Source organism: Hippopotamus amphibius, chromosome 11 (assembly GCF_030028045.1).
Source record: "Hippopotamus amphibius kiboko isolate mHipAmp2 chromosome 11, mHipAmp2.hap2, whole genome shotgun sequence".
In the NCBI taxonomy this organism is placed as follows: Eukaryota; Metazoa; Chordata; class Mammalia; order Artiodactyla; family Hippopotamidae; genus Hippopotamus; species Hippopotamus amphibius.
This window is the reverse complement of record NC_080196.1, coordinates 19,976,919-19,991,481: the sequence shown is the minus strand read 5'-3', so window position 1 is coordinate 19,991,481 and position 14,563 is coordinate 19,976,919. Positions and strand designations below refer to the sequence as shown.

The 14,563-nt window shown below is 39.8% G+C and overlaps 1 protein-coding gene across 5 annotated transcripts in view; it reads left to right on the top strand.

Moving 5' to 3' along the window:
• Positions 1-14,563, top strand: part of SLC17A1 (solute carrier family 17 member 1) — a 58,482-nt gene that overhangs the window by 40,359 nt on the left and 3,560 nt on the right. For 3 of the 5 annotated variants that reach the window (XM_057699607.1, XM_057699611.1, XM_057699609.1), the window contains exon 12: positions 2,352-2,488. In XM_057699607.1, the coding sequence (XP_057555590.1) occupies positions 2,352-2,486 (135 nt within the window). In that variant the 3' untranslated portion in view covers positions 2,487-2,488. Of the gene's footprint in view, positions 1-2,351; positions 2,489-6,822; positions 6,864-9,044; positions 9,262-14,563 lie in introns of those variants that run through there. The other 2 variants (XM_057699610.1, XM_057699612.1) reach the window with 2 other exon arrangements.

The following is a 14,563-nucleotide window of genomic DNA, read 5'->3' as shown; positions in this document are numbered from 1 at the left end:
TTATATTGTCCCGAAAAAAGGGGGTTTTTAAAGCAAAAAATGCTAGAAACAATGAGAATCAGTTACTTAGAAGTTTACAGTATATATTTCTCCAGCAAAACTATCTTATTCAAGCCTTAGCTACTTAAAAGATATGTGACCTGGAAACATTTCTTAATCTAAGTCTCAGTGTCTTCAGCTGTAAATTGCTAAAATGACAGAAACCTCATGGGATTAAGGTAATTACCAAATCAGATCATACATGTGAGTATCAGATGTTTATGTGTTCCATGCATAACAGCTATTAGTATTTTTATTCTCATATACTTTTAAATCAGGAAAAATAAAAAGTGTTTGCTGTCCTATTATTTAGCATACTGAAAATGCTAGCAAAAACACAGTTGTGAAGAAAACGAAATTATAGATATATACAGTGTAAGTGCAGAGGAAAAGTATATTATGTAAAGAGAATGTGATTGTCTTCCTGGGGGGTGGGATGGGTGCAGAAATCAAATAGCATACTGTGGAAAAATCTGAAGCACAGTATCAACCAATATTGCAAAATACCTATGGGTATTTTGAAAATTGTACAAAGTCCATATGAAGAAAACTGCACACTTATTGAGCAATATCAGTGAAAATATTAGAAGGGCGAGGCACATCAAGTTTCTAGGTTGGACTTCAACCCCAAACCACAATAAATTCTATTAACTTAAAATTATCACAAGCTTTATTATTTATCAATAAATTTCTAATCACATCTTTTTTTTCTTCACTTTCTGTTTGCCTGTTACCTGTCAAATTTGGCATGTTTTAATTACAGAAAACACTATAATCAAATATATTTTTTGTCTAGTATGGCAGGAAACATGTTGTTTTATTTTTTTCAATGTCCACTCAATTATATTTTAAATGAAACATGATGATTTGGTCAAGTTCTGAAAAAAAATGTATTCTGCATAATAAAGTTTCATTTCAAACCGGAAGGAATGGATTGATTTTTTAAAAACTTAGTGGTGAAGCCATTTGAAAAATACACTCTGTTCTCATATTTACCCCCAAGTTAATTCTGGATGATTAAAAAATGTAAATGAAGAAAGGAAACAATAACGATATTAAAGTAAAATAGGAGTTAATAATTACTTAAACTTTAGGCAGTACATACTTCAAAAGCATGGCACCAGAAACTAAAACTCAATCACAATACATTTTACATTTAACTACATAAAATTTAACCTCAACGGATGAAAAAGTAGAGGACAAAGTGGTAAAACAAATCTGAAACAGAACTGAAATTTAATGTTATCTTTGAATATAGATACCAAAAAGAAATTTGCTGGTGCATAGAATCCACGAGCATATTAAAATATATATGACACCATGATTAATTAGGCTCTTTTCTATGAACGTGAAAGTGGCTCTATTAATAAAATCTATTAATGAAACTGATCCTATTAATAGGCTGAAAGAGAAAATTTGTCAACCATTTTTATAAATAAGGAAAGGGTATTTGATAAATCTTATTCAAAAGCATTGCTGTGTATGTAAGTAACCATCAATACATTCAAATTTATAGCAACAAAAAGTGAAAAACAGGGGCTTCCCTGGTAGCACAGTGGTTAAGAATCTGCCTGCCAATGCAGGGAATACGGGTTTGATCCCTGGTCCGGGAAAATCCCACACGCCACAGAGCAACTAAGCCCACATGCCACAACTACTGAGTCTGCGCTTTAGAACCTGCAAGCCACAACTAATGAGCCCACACTCTGCAGCTACTGAAGCCTGTGCGCCTAGAGCCCGTGCTCTGCAGCAAGAGAAGCCACCACAATGAGAAGCCTATGCACGGCAGCAAAGAATAGCCCCTGCTCTCCACAACTACAGAAAGTCCATGCACAGCAACGAAGACCCAACGCAGCCAATAAAAATAAATTTTTTTTTTTTTTAAAGTGAAAAACAACTTTAAAGAAATAAGGGATGCTTTTATAAATTTTATAAATCTAAACTGGATTACTAGTCAGTAATTGTTATTTCCTGATATGCAAACATGTTTATGAGATATTTCTAAATGAAAAAACCATAGGTATTCTTGGCTTTAGCACTATATACATAAATTTCCTTTTTATGCATGAAAAATTATATATACATAGACATAAAACATAAAAAGACAAATAGTGACTATGTTTGTAGAGTGAAATTATGACTTTTTTTGTTCCTTATGAATGTTGTGCCATGTTTAAGTGACCTGCATTGAGCCTATATTAATTTTTGTTGTTGTAACCACATTTACCAAGCTTTTTATTAATTTTAATATTACATTTTAAATGTTACAAAACACAACAATAATTTAGAATTTTTTGCCCTTTATTCCTCAGGATGAAGAATCTCCCTGGTTTAAAATCTTCTTCCTGATGATAGCCATTAATGTGATAAGCCTAATCTTCTACCTTATATTTGCTAAAGCAGAAGTTCAAGACTGGGCTAAAGAAAGACAAACCACATATCTCTGAAGGTAAGAAGTGATCCAATTAAGGGGAGATTTTAAAACTGGGGCTGTAGGAGAGAGAGGAGCTAAATATGGCCCGTGAGCAAACTGTGGTATTGCTGACTGAAATGAGAAAAAATAAGGGGTGCAGGTCTGGGGGAGAAAAGGGGACTACGTAAAGTCTGAAGCTTTTTGACATCCTAATGAGCTGGCATGCAGCCCAGAGTGTGTACTGCTTTCGAATTCTTGAGAGAGATTGGGGCTAGAGATATAAACTGGGGAGCCTGGGGCCTCTCTAACATTTAAAAGTGAGGAAGAGAGGGGGATGAATGCAAGGGAAACTGAGAAGGGCCTTCAGTGAAGTAAGAAGAATAGTTGGAGAATGTTGTGTCTCAGAAGGAAAGTGAAAAAGGTGGGAATGAGTACCTGCTGCAAATGCTATCAAAGGGTCAAATTATATAAGGTCTGAGAATTTATTAATATAAGGTTTGGCAAGAGGTACTTTAAAGGTGATCCTAACTTGAATGGTTTTCAAATGAATGATGGAGACAAAGGGTCCGTTAAAGTTCAAAGGAGAATCTGATATTTTGCCTTTTTTCTCTAAACTCTGTTAGTGGTAAATATACAGCAGGAGAAATGTCTCTTTGTAGAATTAGTTCAACTAATACACATACAAGAATTGATAGATGTAGAATATCCCCATTTTGCAAACCCCAGTGTATTAAGGGATCTAGGGTTGAGCATCAGTGACTGTTACCACAAAGAGAGACATTGAGACATTGTGTACATCCTGGTGAAACGACACACCATCACCAAGTTCTTGCTGAAAAAATTAAACTGAATGTGATCAAGCCTCTGGATACAGCTACAGTTTTGTAATAAATACAGAGAATAGAGAATACGTTGAACTAAATCCTGAGGGTATTATCAGCAAATCCAAACTGTCTTATAATTGTCTTTAACAAATGAATTATAAGGAAAAAAGAATGGAGGGGGAGTCTCAACTCAAAAAGACTTAAAAGACATATAAAAATTTTTTAAAACTGGCAAAATTAATGTCTATAGTGATATATATGTGGGTAATAAATCTACAAAGACATGCATAGAAGATATTACACTAAATGTCAGGATAGTCATTACTTTTAAGGGGAAGGAGAGGTTGTGATTTGGATAGACCATGTGGAAAACTGCTGGGATCCTGGTGATAGTATGTTTTTCATGTCCTAGGTTATGATTAACAGTGTGTTCACTGGGTAGAGACTTTAGGGTTCTCTATATAGAATATCATGTCATCTGCAAATGATGACAGTTTTACCTCTTCCCTTCCAATTTGGATACCTTTTATTTCTTTTTCTCTTCTGATTGCTGTGGCTGAGGAAATGGAGACAGCACGAATAGGCGGCCCTATAAAGGAGAACAGAGAAATGGCATGGTACAGCAGGGAGTTTTTATATGTTTGTTGTTTTAGGATTAGATGTAATGGTATATAAGCTGATGGTATAATCCAATAGTGAGGTTTCACAGTGTTGGAGAAAAATCGCACATGCAGAATTCAACTTCTTGAATTACCAGGACTCATACATACTATCCGAGACCCAGGCTGAAGCAGCAGCTGAGGCCCTGTCCATAGGGAACTTAGAGAACATGGCACAGAAGACACAGATGTGCCCTGGTGGGCACTTGCAGTAGAGCTCTTCTTGAACACTGTGCTTCTGCACAGCACAGCCTAATGGCTTCATCCACTCCAAATCATCCCAGGTCTTCACCCAGGTCCCCTCTTCCTTCCCCCGAAGAAACCATCATGACAGAGAGAAAGAGACAGAGAGAGAAGCTGCTGAAGCAGCACAGACCACTATGCAGATGTATACATCCACAGAGAAAGAAGGGGAGTGATGCACCAGGCTTTAGTAGTCTGGAGAGATCTCTCTTTCTTGGCCAGAAAGTGCTACTGCTACCGCTAACAACAATTTTATAGGCAAAGAAAGTATTTGCACTCAGGTAAACTTTGGTTACACAAATTATGTACATATTAAAAAATGGTGTGTATGATTCCTGGTTAAAAAAAAAAGTCCAGAGGGGATGAAATCCAAGCACAGTGCAGCGGTTGGCCTTGGATACAAACCCAGAGTTTACCCATGGTAGCCAAGAGAAAGTAGCGTTTATGGACACAGACTTGGTAGGTCAGCACATAGGTTGGCATTTTATCTGGGCAATAAACAGTGAGGTTTTCACTTAAACTGTCCTCATTTCTTTCCATTCTTTTTTCATTTTTTCTGCTCAACGGCAGTGATTTCCACTACTCTGTCCTCCAGCTCATTGATCTGTTCCTCTGTATCATTTAGCCTGCTATTGATTCCTTCTAGTGAATTTTTCATTTCAGTTATTCTTCATCTCTGTTTGGTTGTTCTTTTTATTTTCCAACTCTTTGTCGAAAACTTCTAATTTCTCATTCTGTGCATCCATTCTCTTCCCAAGGTCTTTCATCATCTCTATGATCATTACTCTGAACTCTTTCTCAGGTAGACTGCTTATCTCCATTTCACTTAGTTCTTCTGGGGATTTATTTTGTTCCTTCATCTGGGACATATTCCTCTGCCACCTCAATTTGTCTGAGTTGCTCTTGGTATTTTTATGTCTCTGGTAGGTTAGTTACGTTTCTTGATCTTGGAGAAGTGGCCTTCTGTAGGAGGCTCCTGTGCATCCTTGCAGCACACTCCTCTCTTGTCACCCAAGCTATAAGCTTTAGGGATTCCCCCTAAGAGGGCTGTGTGGGTCTTTCTTTTGTGGTGGGCTGACTATGTGGGTGGTCTGGTAGGCTTGGTTGGTTGCCAGGTCTTGCCTTCTGTGGATGCTGTTGGATGCTGGCTAGTGGGGCCTGGCCACAAGGCAGCTGACTGCAGAACCCCAGGGTGCCCTGTGGCTAGTGCTGGTTCACTGGTGGGTGGAGTCAGGGTCCAGAAGACTCTAGTGCTATTGCCCCCACCATTGGTGGGTAAAGCCAGGTCCTAGGGTTAGTTCTGGATTTCTGGTGCGCAGAGCCATGTCCTGGAGTCTGGCTGCAGGGCCCAGGGATCCCAGAGCTGGTGTCAGATTGCTGGTGGAGGGGGTGCCGGTTCCTGACACAGTTGCCTATGGGTTTCTTGGTGTCCCAAAGCTTGTGTTGTCCTGCTAGTGGGCAGGGCCAAGACCCAGCTGGTCCCAGGGTAGAGTCTGGCCTGCTATAAGTGGGCTGCATAGTGCACAGGCTATGGGATTGTGGTTTTCTTGCATCCGGTGTCTGCCCCTTAGTGGGTGAGGCTGGTCAAGAAGCTAATATGGGCTTCCTGGAGGGCAGGGTCAGTGCTTGCTAACTGGTGGGCGGAGCTGGGTCTTGGTCTGCTGGTGGGCAGGGCCATGTATAGATGCATGTCTAGAGGCACCTGTGGACTTAGGAAGTCTTTAGGCAGCTTATCTGCTGATGGGAATGGTTGTGTCCCCACCCAGTTAGTTGTGTGGCCTTAGGCATCACAGCATTCCAGACTGTTGGGTGGGGCCAGGTCTTGGTGCTAATGAGTCAGAGGGAGGATCCCGCACAGTGGCACCCGCCAGCACCAGTAGCCCCCAAATATGTATGCCACCAATATTGTGTCCCCAGGGTGAGCCGCAGTCACCCCCACGTCTTCAGGAGACTCTCTAAGACCAGCAGGTAAGTCTAGCCCAGGCTCAAATCAAATTACTGCTTTTGCCCTGGGTCCTGGTGTTTGTGAGATTTTGTGTGCATCTTTTAAGAATAAAGTCTCTATTTCCTGAAATCTATTGGGACTCCTGAAATTAAGCCCCACAGACCTTCAAAGCCAAATGCTGCAGGGTTCATCTTCCTGGTGTAGGAGCCCAATGTGAGGTTCAGAACTCCCTTTGGGAAACCTCTGCACTGCAATTATTCTCCAATTTGTGGATCGCCCACCTGAGGATATGAGGCTTGATTATATCGTGAGTCTGCCCCTCCTACCCATCTCTCTGTGGTTCTTCTTTCTGCCTTTAGTTGTAGATCTTTTTCTGGTAGGTTTCAATCTTTTTCATAGATGATTGCTCTGCAAGTAGTGATTTTGATATGCTCATGAGAGGAGGTAAGCTCAGGATTTTTCTACTCTCACATCTTGGCTGGTCGCCAAGGTTTTCACTTAAGAGAGAGGAGTTGAGAGAAATGGAAAGAAAAGGAATCCACATAGGAAAAGGGTAAAATTACCATTATGAGTTGATGATATGATTGTTTACCTAGAAAATGTAAGTGGGTTGACTGGAAAGCTACATAAACAATAAATGCATGCATTAAGTTTCCTGATAACCTATTAACACCGAAATAATTTTTCCATGTTAAACAGCAATAACTACTGATAGTTAGCAAATTTATTGAAAGAAATGATCCAAATGATGGTTGGAGGGAAATCTGATATTATCAATCAGAAATTAACTTGACTCAGTATTGCACCAAGAATTTCCACAATGGTGCACACACAAAAATCCACCAAGATGCATTTATGCCCAAGACTGCTGATTAGAAATGGCAAAAATTTGGATCTGGAATTAAACATGTCTATCCATGGAGTCACAGTTAATAAATTTTGTAAGTGAATGGAATATAACTAGCAATTGAAAAATATGGGAGCTCATATAAATATTTTAATATAGAAATTACTGAGGCCATTATTATGAATAAGCACATAACAGCACTAGGAAATATTCCACAGGCATTAGCAAACGTTTATCTTCTATTTCCAAGGTACAGAGTTGGGCACAGCTATGGAAGCAATCACACTACTTTATTCAGACCCTATAAATCTTACTCGTTTCTATATATTTGACCTATTAAATACTAAAAGTTATACTAAAGTTTTGCATTATTGTTATTTCTATTCATTTCTGTTTGTCCGAGCAGTCATTATTGAATATTCTGATGTTATATTACAATTTCAAAAAGATTTTGACAAGTATATCTTTTTTTTTTTTTTAATGTTTTTGGCTGCATTGGGTCTTCGTTGCTGCAGGAGGGCTTTCTCTAGTTGCAGCAAGTGGGGGCTACTCTTCATTGCAGTGCACAGGCTTCTCATTGCGGTGGCTTCTCTTGTTGTGGAGCACAGGCTCTAGGCATGTAGGCTTCAATAGTTGTGGCACGTGGGCTCTAGAGCACAGGCTCAGTAGTTGTGGCACACGGGCTTAGTTGCTCCGCGGCACGTGGGATCTTTCCAGACCAGGGCTTGAACCCCTGACCCCTGGAATGACAGGTGGATTCTTAACCACTATGCCACCAGGGAAGTTCCTGACAAGTATATCTTAATTGAAAATTTAATTTTGATTTTGTAAAGTTATCAGCCTTTTCCATTTTATGATTTTTACTCTTGACTTTCTGATATTCATATTGCAACCTCAAACTTTGTGTGTATGTGCTTGTTTTAGATTCCCAAGGAATACTTTTTCATAGCCTTTAAATTCCACCTTTCTGAGTCATTTCATTTAGTATGTGTTTCTTACAAATGGTATATAGTTGGGTTCAATAATTTCACCCACTCTGAGAGCTGTCTCCTGTGTTAGCTGAGCTTAATCCAATTGCATTCATTATAATAACAAATATACTTCATTTTCTGTCATTTTATTTTATATTCCCTTAAAAAAGGTCCTCCTTCTCCTCCTGCCCCTTTGCTTGCCTCTGGTAATTTGGAAGGTTTATAGAATATTGTAAGTTTGTGTTGTGCTTACACACTAATTAAATCTTCTTTGAAAATGTGTTCATTTTCTATTACCATGCCACATTCTTTTTCTGCCTTCTTTTCACTTCCAAAATATCTAACATATACTACTTTTCTCTGGCTAAGACCAATTCTCTCTGAGCTTGTAATTCCCCAAACATGGTGTGGGTAGAATCTCCTCAGTTCTCCTGTTTACCTGGTCACAGTTTCCATCTTCCTATCAGGCTGCAGCTGGAGAGCTGGGAGTTTAAATCCGCTTTTCAGACCCTAGGCAAGATGACAGCTCAGGGAACGCCAGCCCCGGTAATGGGGTAGTTCCGGAGACATTTTCCTTAGCCTTGCTTTTTGTTTGGAAGTGCTGATGGTTGTTTCTTCAGTCATCTGCATCTTCAGGGCTGTCAGCACCAGCATTGTGTTTGCAGAATCAGAGGTATTTTTCCCAATTAGTCAAACTGACACATTGTTGCAAAGTTGATCAATCCCAACTTCCCATCTTGATTTAAGAAACTGGGGGAAAATAAGAAAGGGCTGAGTCACAGCCACATGTTTCTCCCAGCCCAGAAGCCATTGCCGAAGGGCCTGGGATGCCAGAATTGCAAGGGTCCACCTGATTCCCAGATGCACTTCCTCCTGGTGGAAGGATCTAGCAGGCCCTGGCCCTGAGCATTACCCTCTCTTACTTCCAGAGGAATGCACCAAACTTTTGAGTCTAGTAGGCATCTGCTAGTTGATTCCCAATGTCGCTTTTTAATTTGGTCCTCATCGTTTTGAATTTAGCAAATAGTCCTTGTTGTTTCTGGCATGATGTAGTTCTCTAGTTTTTGTAATTTTCTGATTTTGCTTCTTTGAATTTATTACAGTGGTTTCCAGATATAATAGTTGTGTAAAGGAACTACATTCTGCATGTGGAAGTTCCATTAGAGAAAGGCTTCTCAACTTTTTGGTGATGGATTTCAATTCAGAAGATAATGCCCAGAACTCCAAAGGAGAATGATTATGTTGAAATAGTTATCAAGATATTTAAAAAGCATGTGTATGATCGTATGTATACTCCTTTACTAATTCATTAAATAATGAGAACTAGCTACAGGTCTAATAGAACTACTGTAATTGCAAAATAGTGTTGAGCAAAACAGTGTATTTTGAGATATTGGTAATAACTGTAATGACATAAGAAGATATCTGCGATATGGTGTCAGGCATCAGCACTGCTAAGATTACTGTGGTTCGTTGTCTACATTCATAATAGATAGAAATGTTAAATTTCAGCCAGAGGTTGGGGATATAAAGACGTAATTTTTTTCTATAAAGTTCACAGATCCCAGATTAAGAACCCCTGCTTTCTAATATTCAACCAGATAAAAGATATTTTTAAAGTATTTTTATAAGTGCTGAGAAATGAGCTATATGTTCAGGACTTCTATCCATAAAAGAGCTTTATGTTTTGTTGTGTGTAGTGGGTGTGTGTGCGGGGTGTATAGGGAGAAAAGATGAATGATATCTATGTTTTAAAAGCTAAGACAATTCTAGGTACTAATTAATAGCCCATAAAGAACATGAAAGAGGGTAACATGATAGATAGTGTCCAGGAGAGCTGCTTTAGCTGCAGATACAGGCGGTGGCATTTGTGTTGAGACTTCAGTGATGAGAAGGAGAGCCTCATGACAATCAGGGGAAAGAATGCTCCAAGCATCAAAAATAACCAAGGGAAGGACCCAGAGATGGGAATGAACTGAGTCTGCCTAAGAGGGAGAACACAGGGCATTGTGGCTGGAATCTAGTGTGTGACAGGAAATGAGATCTGGAGCTAGTTAAGGGCCAGATCCTGCAGTGCTTGCAGATCATGGTAAGAGCTTGGTTTGAATTTAATTCTGTTTAAAATTGAATCGATTACATGCTTTTGAGGAGGGGGTGACTTGCCTGATTATTGCTTTATAGAGATCCTCTGACTACCTTCTAGAAAAAGATCTCTAGGGAAACAAGAGTAGAGGCAGGGAAATCAGGTTGAGGCTGTTTCAGAAGTTCATGTCAAAGATGCTCGTGGTGTGGACTAGGATGGAGGCAGAAAAAATGGTGAAAAGCAGTTAGATGCAGACTCTGGAGGTACAGCTGGGCAGACATGGCAGTGAGCTTATGAACTGTGCAGGTGAGAGAAGAATCAAGATGGGACCTAGATTTTGGCTTTAGCAACTAAATGAATCAGGAAGTACATTACACAGAGCTCTCAGCATTTCGTTCATGGTGTGCTGTCATGCTTGCCTTTGCCACCTGTTTTCCATAGCAGCAGTACCATTTTACATTTCTACCAGCAATGTATGAGGGTTCCAATTCTATGAATCCTTGCATTTGTTGTTTCCTGTTCTGTTTTTTTATTATAACTATCTCATTGAGTTTGAAGTGGTTTTGATTTGCATTTCCCTAATGATTAATGATGGTGAGCATCTTTTCATTGCATATAGGTCATTTTTATAACTTCTTTGAAAAAAAATGTTTATTCAAGTCTTTTGCCCATTTTTTAATTGAGTTGTCTTTTTGTTGTTGAGTTTATATATTCTGGATACTAGACCTTTATCAGACATGAGATTTGCAAATAATTTCTCCTATTCTGAGGTTGTCTTTTCACTATCTTGATAGTGTCCCTTGCCACACAAAAGGTTTTAATATTTATGAAGTCTACTTTACCTATTTTTTCTTTTGCTGCTTATGGTTTTGGTGTTATATCTAAGAAATCATTGCCAATTCAGGTTATGAAGATTTACCCCTATATTCTCCTCTAAGAATTTTATTAACTCTTACATTTACATATTTGATCTATTTTGAGTTAATTTTTATAAATGGTGTGAGGTAAGGGTCCAAATTCACTCTTTAGAATGTAGCTATCAAGTTGTCCCAGGACAATTTGTTTAAAAGACTATTCTTTCCCCATTGAATGGTCTTGGTATCCTTGTCAAAAATCAGTTGACCATAGAGACATTGGTTTATTTCTGGACCCTTAATTCTATTCCACTGGTCTATATATCTATCCTTATGCTAGTACAACTGTGTCATGATTACTGTTGCTTTGTAGAGAGCTTTGAAGTGTGAGTCCTCCAAGTTTGTTTTTCTTTTTCAAGACTGTTTTGGCTATTCTGGGTCCTTTGCAATTCTGTATTAATTTTGGAATCAGCTTGTCAATTTCCACAGAGAAATCAGCTGGGCTCCTAATAGAAAATTTGATCAAGTACAAGAAGTGTGTCTTGTGAATGCTGTGGATAAAATGTATTTTTATTAGGAAGAGCAGCAGTATCAAACTATCCAAGTCCCAAGCCCCATGAGTGTGCAGTGTTTTTGTTTTCAGGATACAGCATAGGTATAGAGCAAATGGTGGATGGTTTCATACCATGTGCCTGGACCTAGAAAGTTGTTAGAATTGTTCAGACCTCTTACACAGAGACTTTTGAGAGTAGGGAAGAGGAAGGAGGATAAAATCCCACCATTTTGATGTCAAGAGGAGAGAAGTATAACAAATGCCTTGGATAACATAACTCGGACAAAGAAAACAACTTGAAAAAATATACTAAGCCAGACTACTCCTTTGAACTGTTTTAAAGTTTTCTTATATCCACTGGGTATCAGGACTCACCCGTGACATTTGTGAGCACTTTATTCTTTCTCTACAAAACTTAATGTAAAACAGAGCACTAGAAGAGCCTGGGACTGAACTCCTTATTGAGGGGAAGAGGGACCACCCCATGAGCTGGGACTGAAGGGCAGTCACCAGCCCAAGGAAGAAGATGGCATGGAGATTCCTAGGCGGCCAGTCCCTACTGCCATCCCCTGCCACCACATACATCCTGTGGGCATCTCTTTTGTCCATGTATTGTTTGTGACATGTAACACGTCTGAACTTTAAATTCAGGTTTATTTGTCTTCCACTCTGCATTAGTTGCCTTATAAATGATTGTTAAATAAACTAGAAACAAGCATGAGAAGATAAAATTTTATTCTAAGACTTTGTGAAAGAGTCTTTCCATAATTTGCAACTCTCACTCCTCCACGTCCTCGGTGTGTGGGCCAGTGGACAATCTGAGATTGCTGTACTTTAAGGACAGCCCATTTGGGGCTAGGACTATAAGTCAGGCCCAGGGAGGAATCACTTGTCTTCAGAAGCAACTAAAAGTGACAGATTAGGAAGAAACAAAAGGACCCAGAGAAGGAAAAGAGGTGAATAAAGGCACACATGGTTGGCTCAGAAATAAGCAAGAGACTCTGTGCCCTGACGGCAAACACCTTAGCCTCACTGATAAGAATCTGAGGTTGGCTGTGCCACTGCTATGGAATGGAGCAGACCCAGTCTCTCAATATCTTAATATCACATGAGATAAGGAAAGGAGTCCATGGGTGTAGGTGATTCTATGTTCTGTAATACAAAGGGAATTAAAGAAAAATTGGATCAAAATAGGGTCCTTTTTCCTCCCCACCATTTCTTCCCTAACTGGTTTCCCACACCACCCCAAAGCCATTTCATAGTTGATTTGTACAGTGATTCAACAAGCATTTATACACATGCTCACACACCCATGCACCATCGATTTATTAGCACTTACTGTGTACAAGATGCTGTTCTGTGTTAAAGATATTACAAAATAATGTATGTCTGGCTTTCTGAACCTTAGGAGTTTACAATCAGAATAGGTAGAGGGAACCATCTTAAATGAAGCAGTTGAGGAACAATGTGAGGGATTGGAGTTACTCTGTGAGAGGTGATCACCCTGCCTGGCTACCTGCAGGGTGTCTGGCCAAATTGTGGTCCTCTTGTCTGATGAACATTTTATTTTTTTTAATTATTTTTTCTAGATCTTTATTGGAGTTTAATTGCTTTACAATGTCGTGTTAGTTTCTGCTATACAACAAAGTGAATCAGCTATATTTATACATATATCCCCATATCCCCTCCCTCTTGAGCCTGCCTCCCACCCTCCCTATCCCACCCCTCTAGGTCATCACCAAGCATTGAGTTGATCTCTCTGTGCTATGCAGCAGCTTCCCACTAGCCATCCATTTTACCTTTGGTAGTATATATATGTCAATGCTACTCTGTCACTCTGTCCCAGCTTCCCCTTCCTCCACTATGTCTGCGTCTTTATTCTTGCCCTGCCACTAGGTGATGAACACTTTAGACCTTTCTCTTACCCCTTCCAAGTAGGAGGCAAGATAAAATAAAACCACTCAGTGGGCCTTCCCTGCTCCCTCCTGCCACCAAACCTTTGCTTATTCTGTACTATATTATGAGAACGTTCTCTCCATCCACCTCCTGTATCACTTAACTATTGTTCTGTAGATCCCAGCTTCACTGAAGCTTTGTCATGGAGGCTCTTCCTCACCCTCAGACACGTGCATATGCCCTTATCATTCACACTCATAGCCTGGTATACTTCTCATAATTTCATTACACAGTCATTACATATTCATTTGTGTAGTACTTTGATTCAAAGTCATCCACCCTCCTGAGATGTTGAACTCCCTGAAGCTATGTCTGGCTTTGGTCTCTGCCAAGCCCTGTATGTTCATTAATATTTACTTAGTGGCCGTGCTGCCAATATGGGGGATTAATGAAAGCAGATACACCATACACACTCTCCAGACATTTGGAATGGGGTCAAGCCAGCATAGGAATTATATGCACTTTTGGAAGACATGTTAACAAGGTGAATATTGAATGAGACCCACCGAAGGCAGATAGGATTCCAAATGAGGAGAAGAGGAAGGGCATCTGAGCTAGGAGTGGCAGCATGAACAAATGTTTGAAAGGATAGCGGAGAAACTGGACAGTATGTTCACCGAGATGCAAAGAATCTGCATGGGCCTGCAAGCCAGATGTGAGGCAGAGGTCAAGATGGCCAGAAAGAAGGTAGCTGTAAAAGAGCTGACAATGGAGAGTGTCCCAGCACCACAGTATTACAGAGGAGGTTCTGATTCCAAAGCTAGTGTCCACAGAAGGCAAGTTGTCTGAAATAGTTGAAGTCTACTACCCCACCCCTATTAGTTGCAGGCACGTTTCTTCCTCTTGTTAACAATGGGTTCACTCTTTATTGTCCATTCCTCCTTGGCATTTTTCATCTGGGCATCCTGTCCATGCCAAGTCTCAGAATGGCCCTGTATCCTTCCTCACTTTATGTGAGAGTGACTTCGCCTGTTCTGTCTTCCTGGCCCAGGACTTTGGATTGTATACACTGTGGCTTCCATTGTTTGTGGTTTTCTTTTGATGATAGCTCTCAGGATTCATCTTCTAGATATTTGGATAGAATTCCTATTGTGATTCTCAGTTTTACTCCCATGGTTCTGGCTTCTTCTGGTTTGTTTTGGTGAGAAATTGTCCTCCGGCCGCTGATGCTTTTAC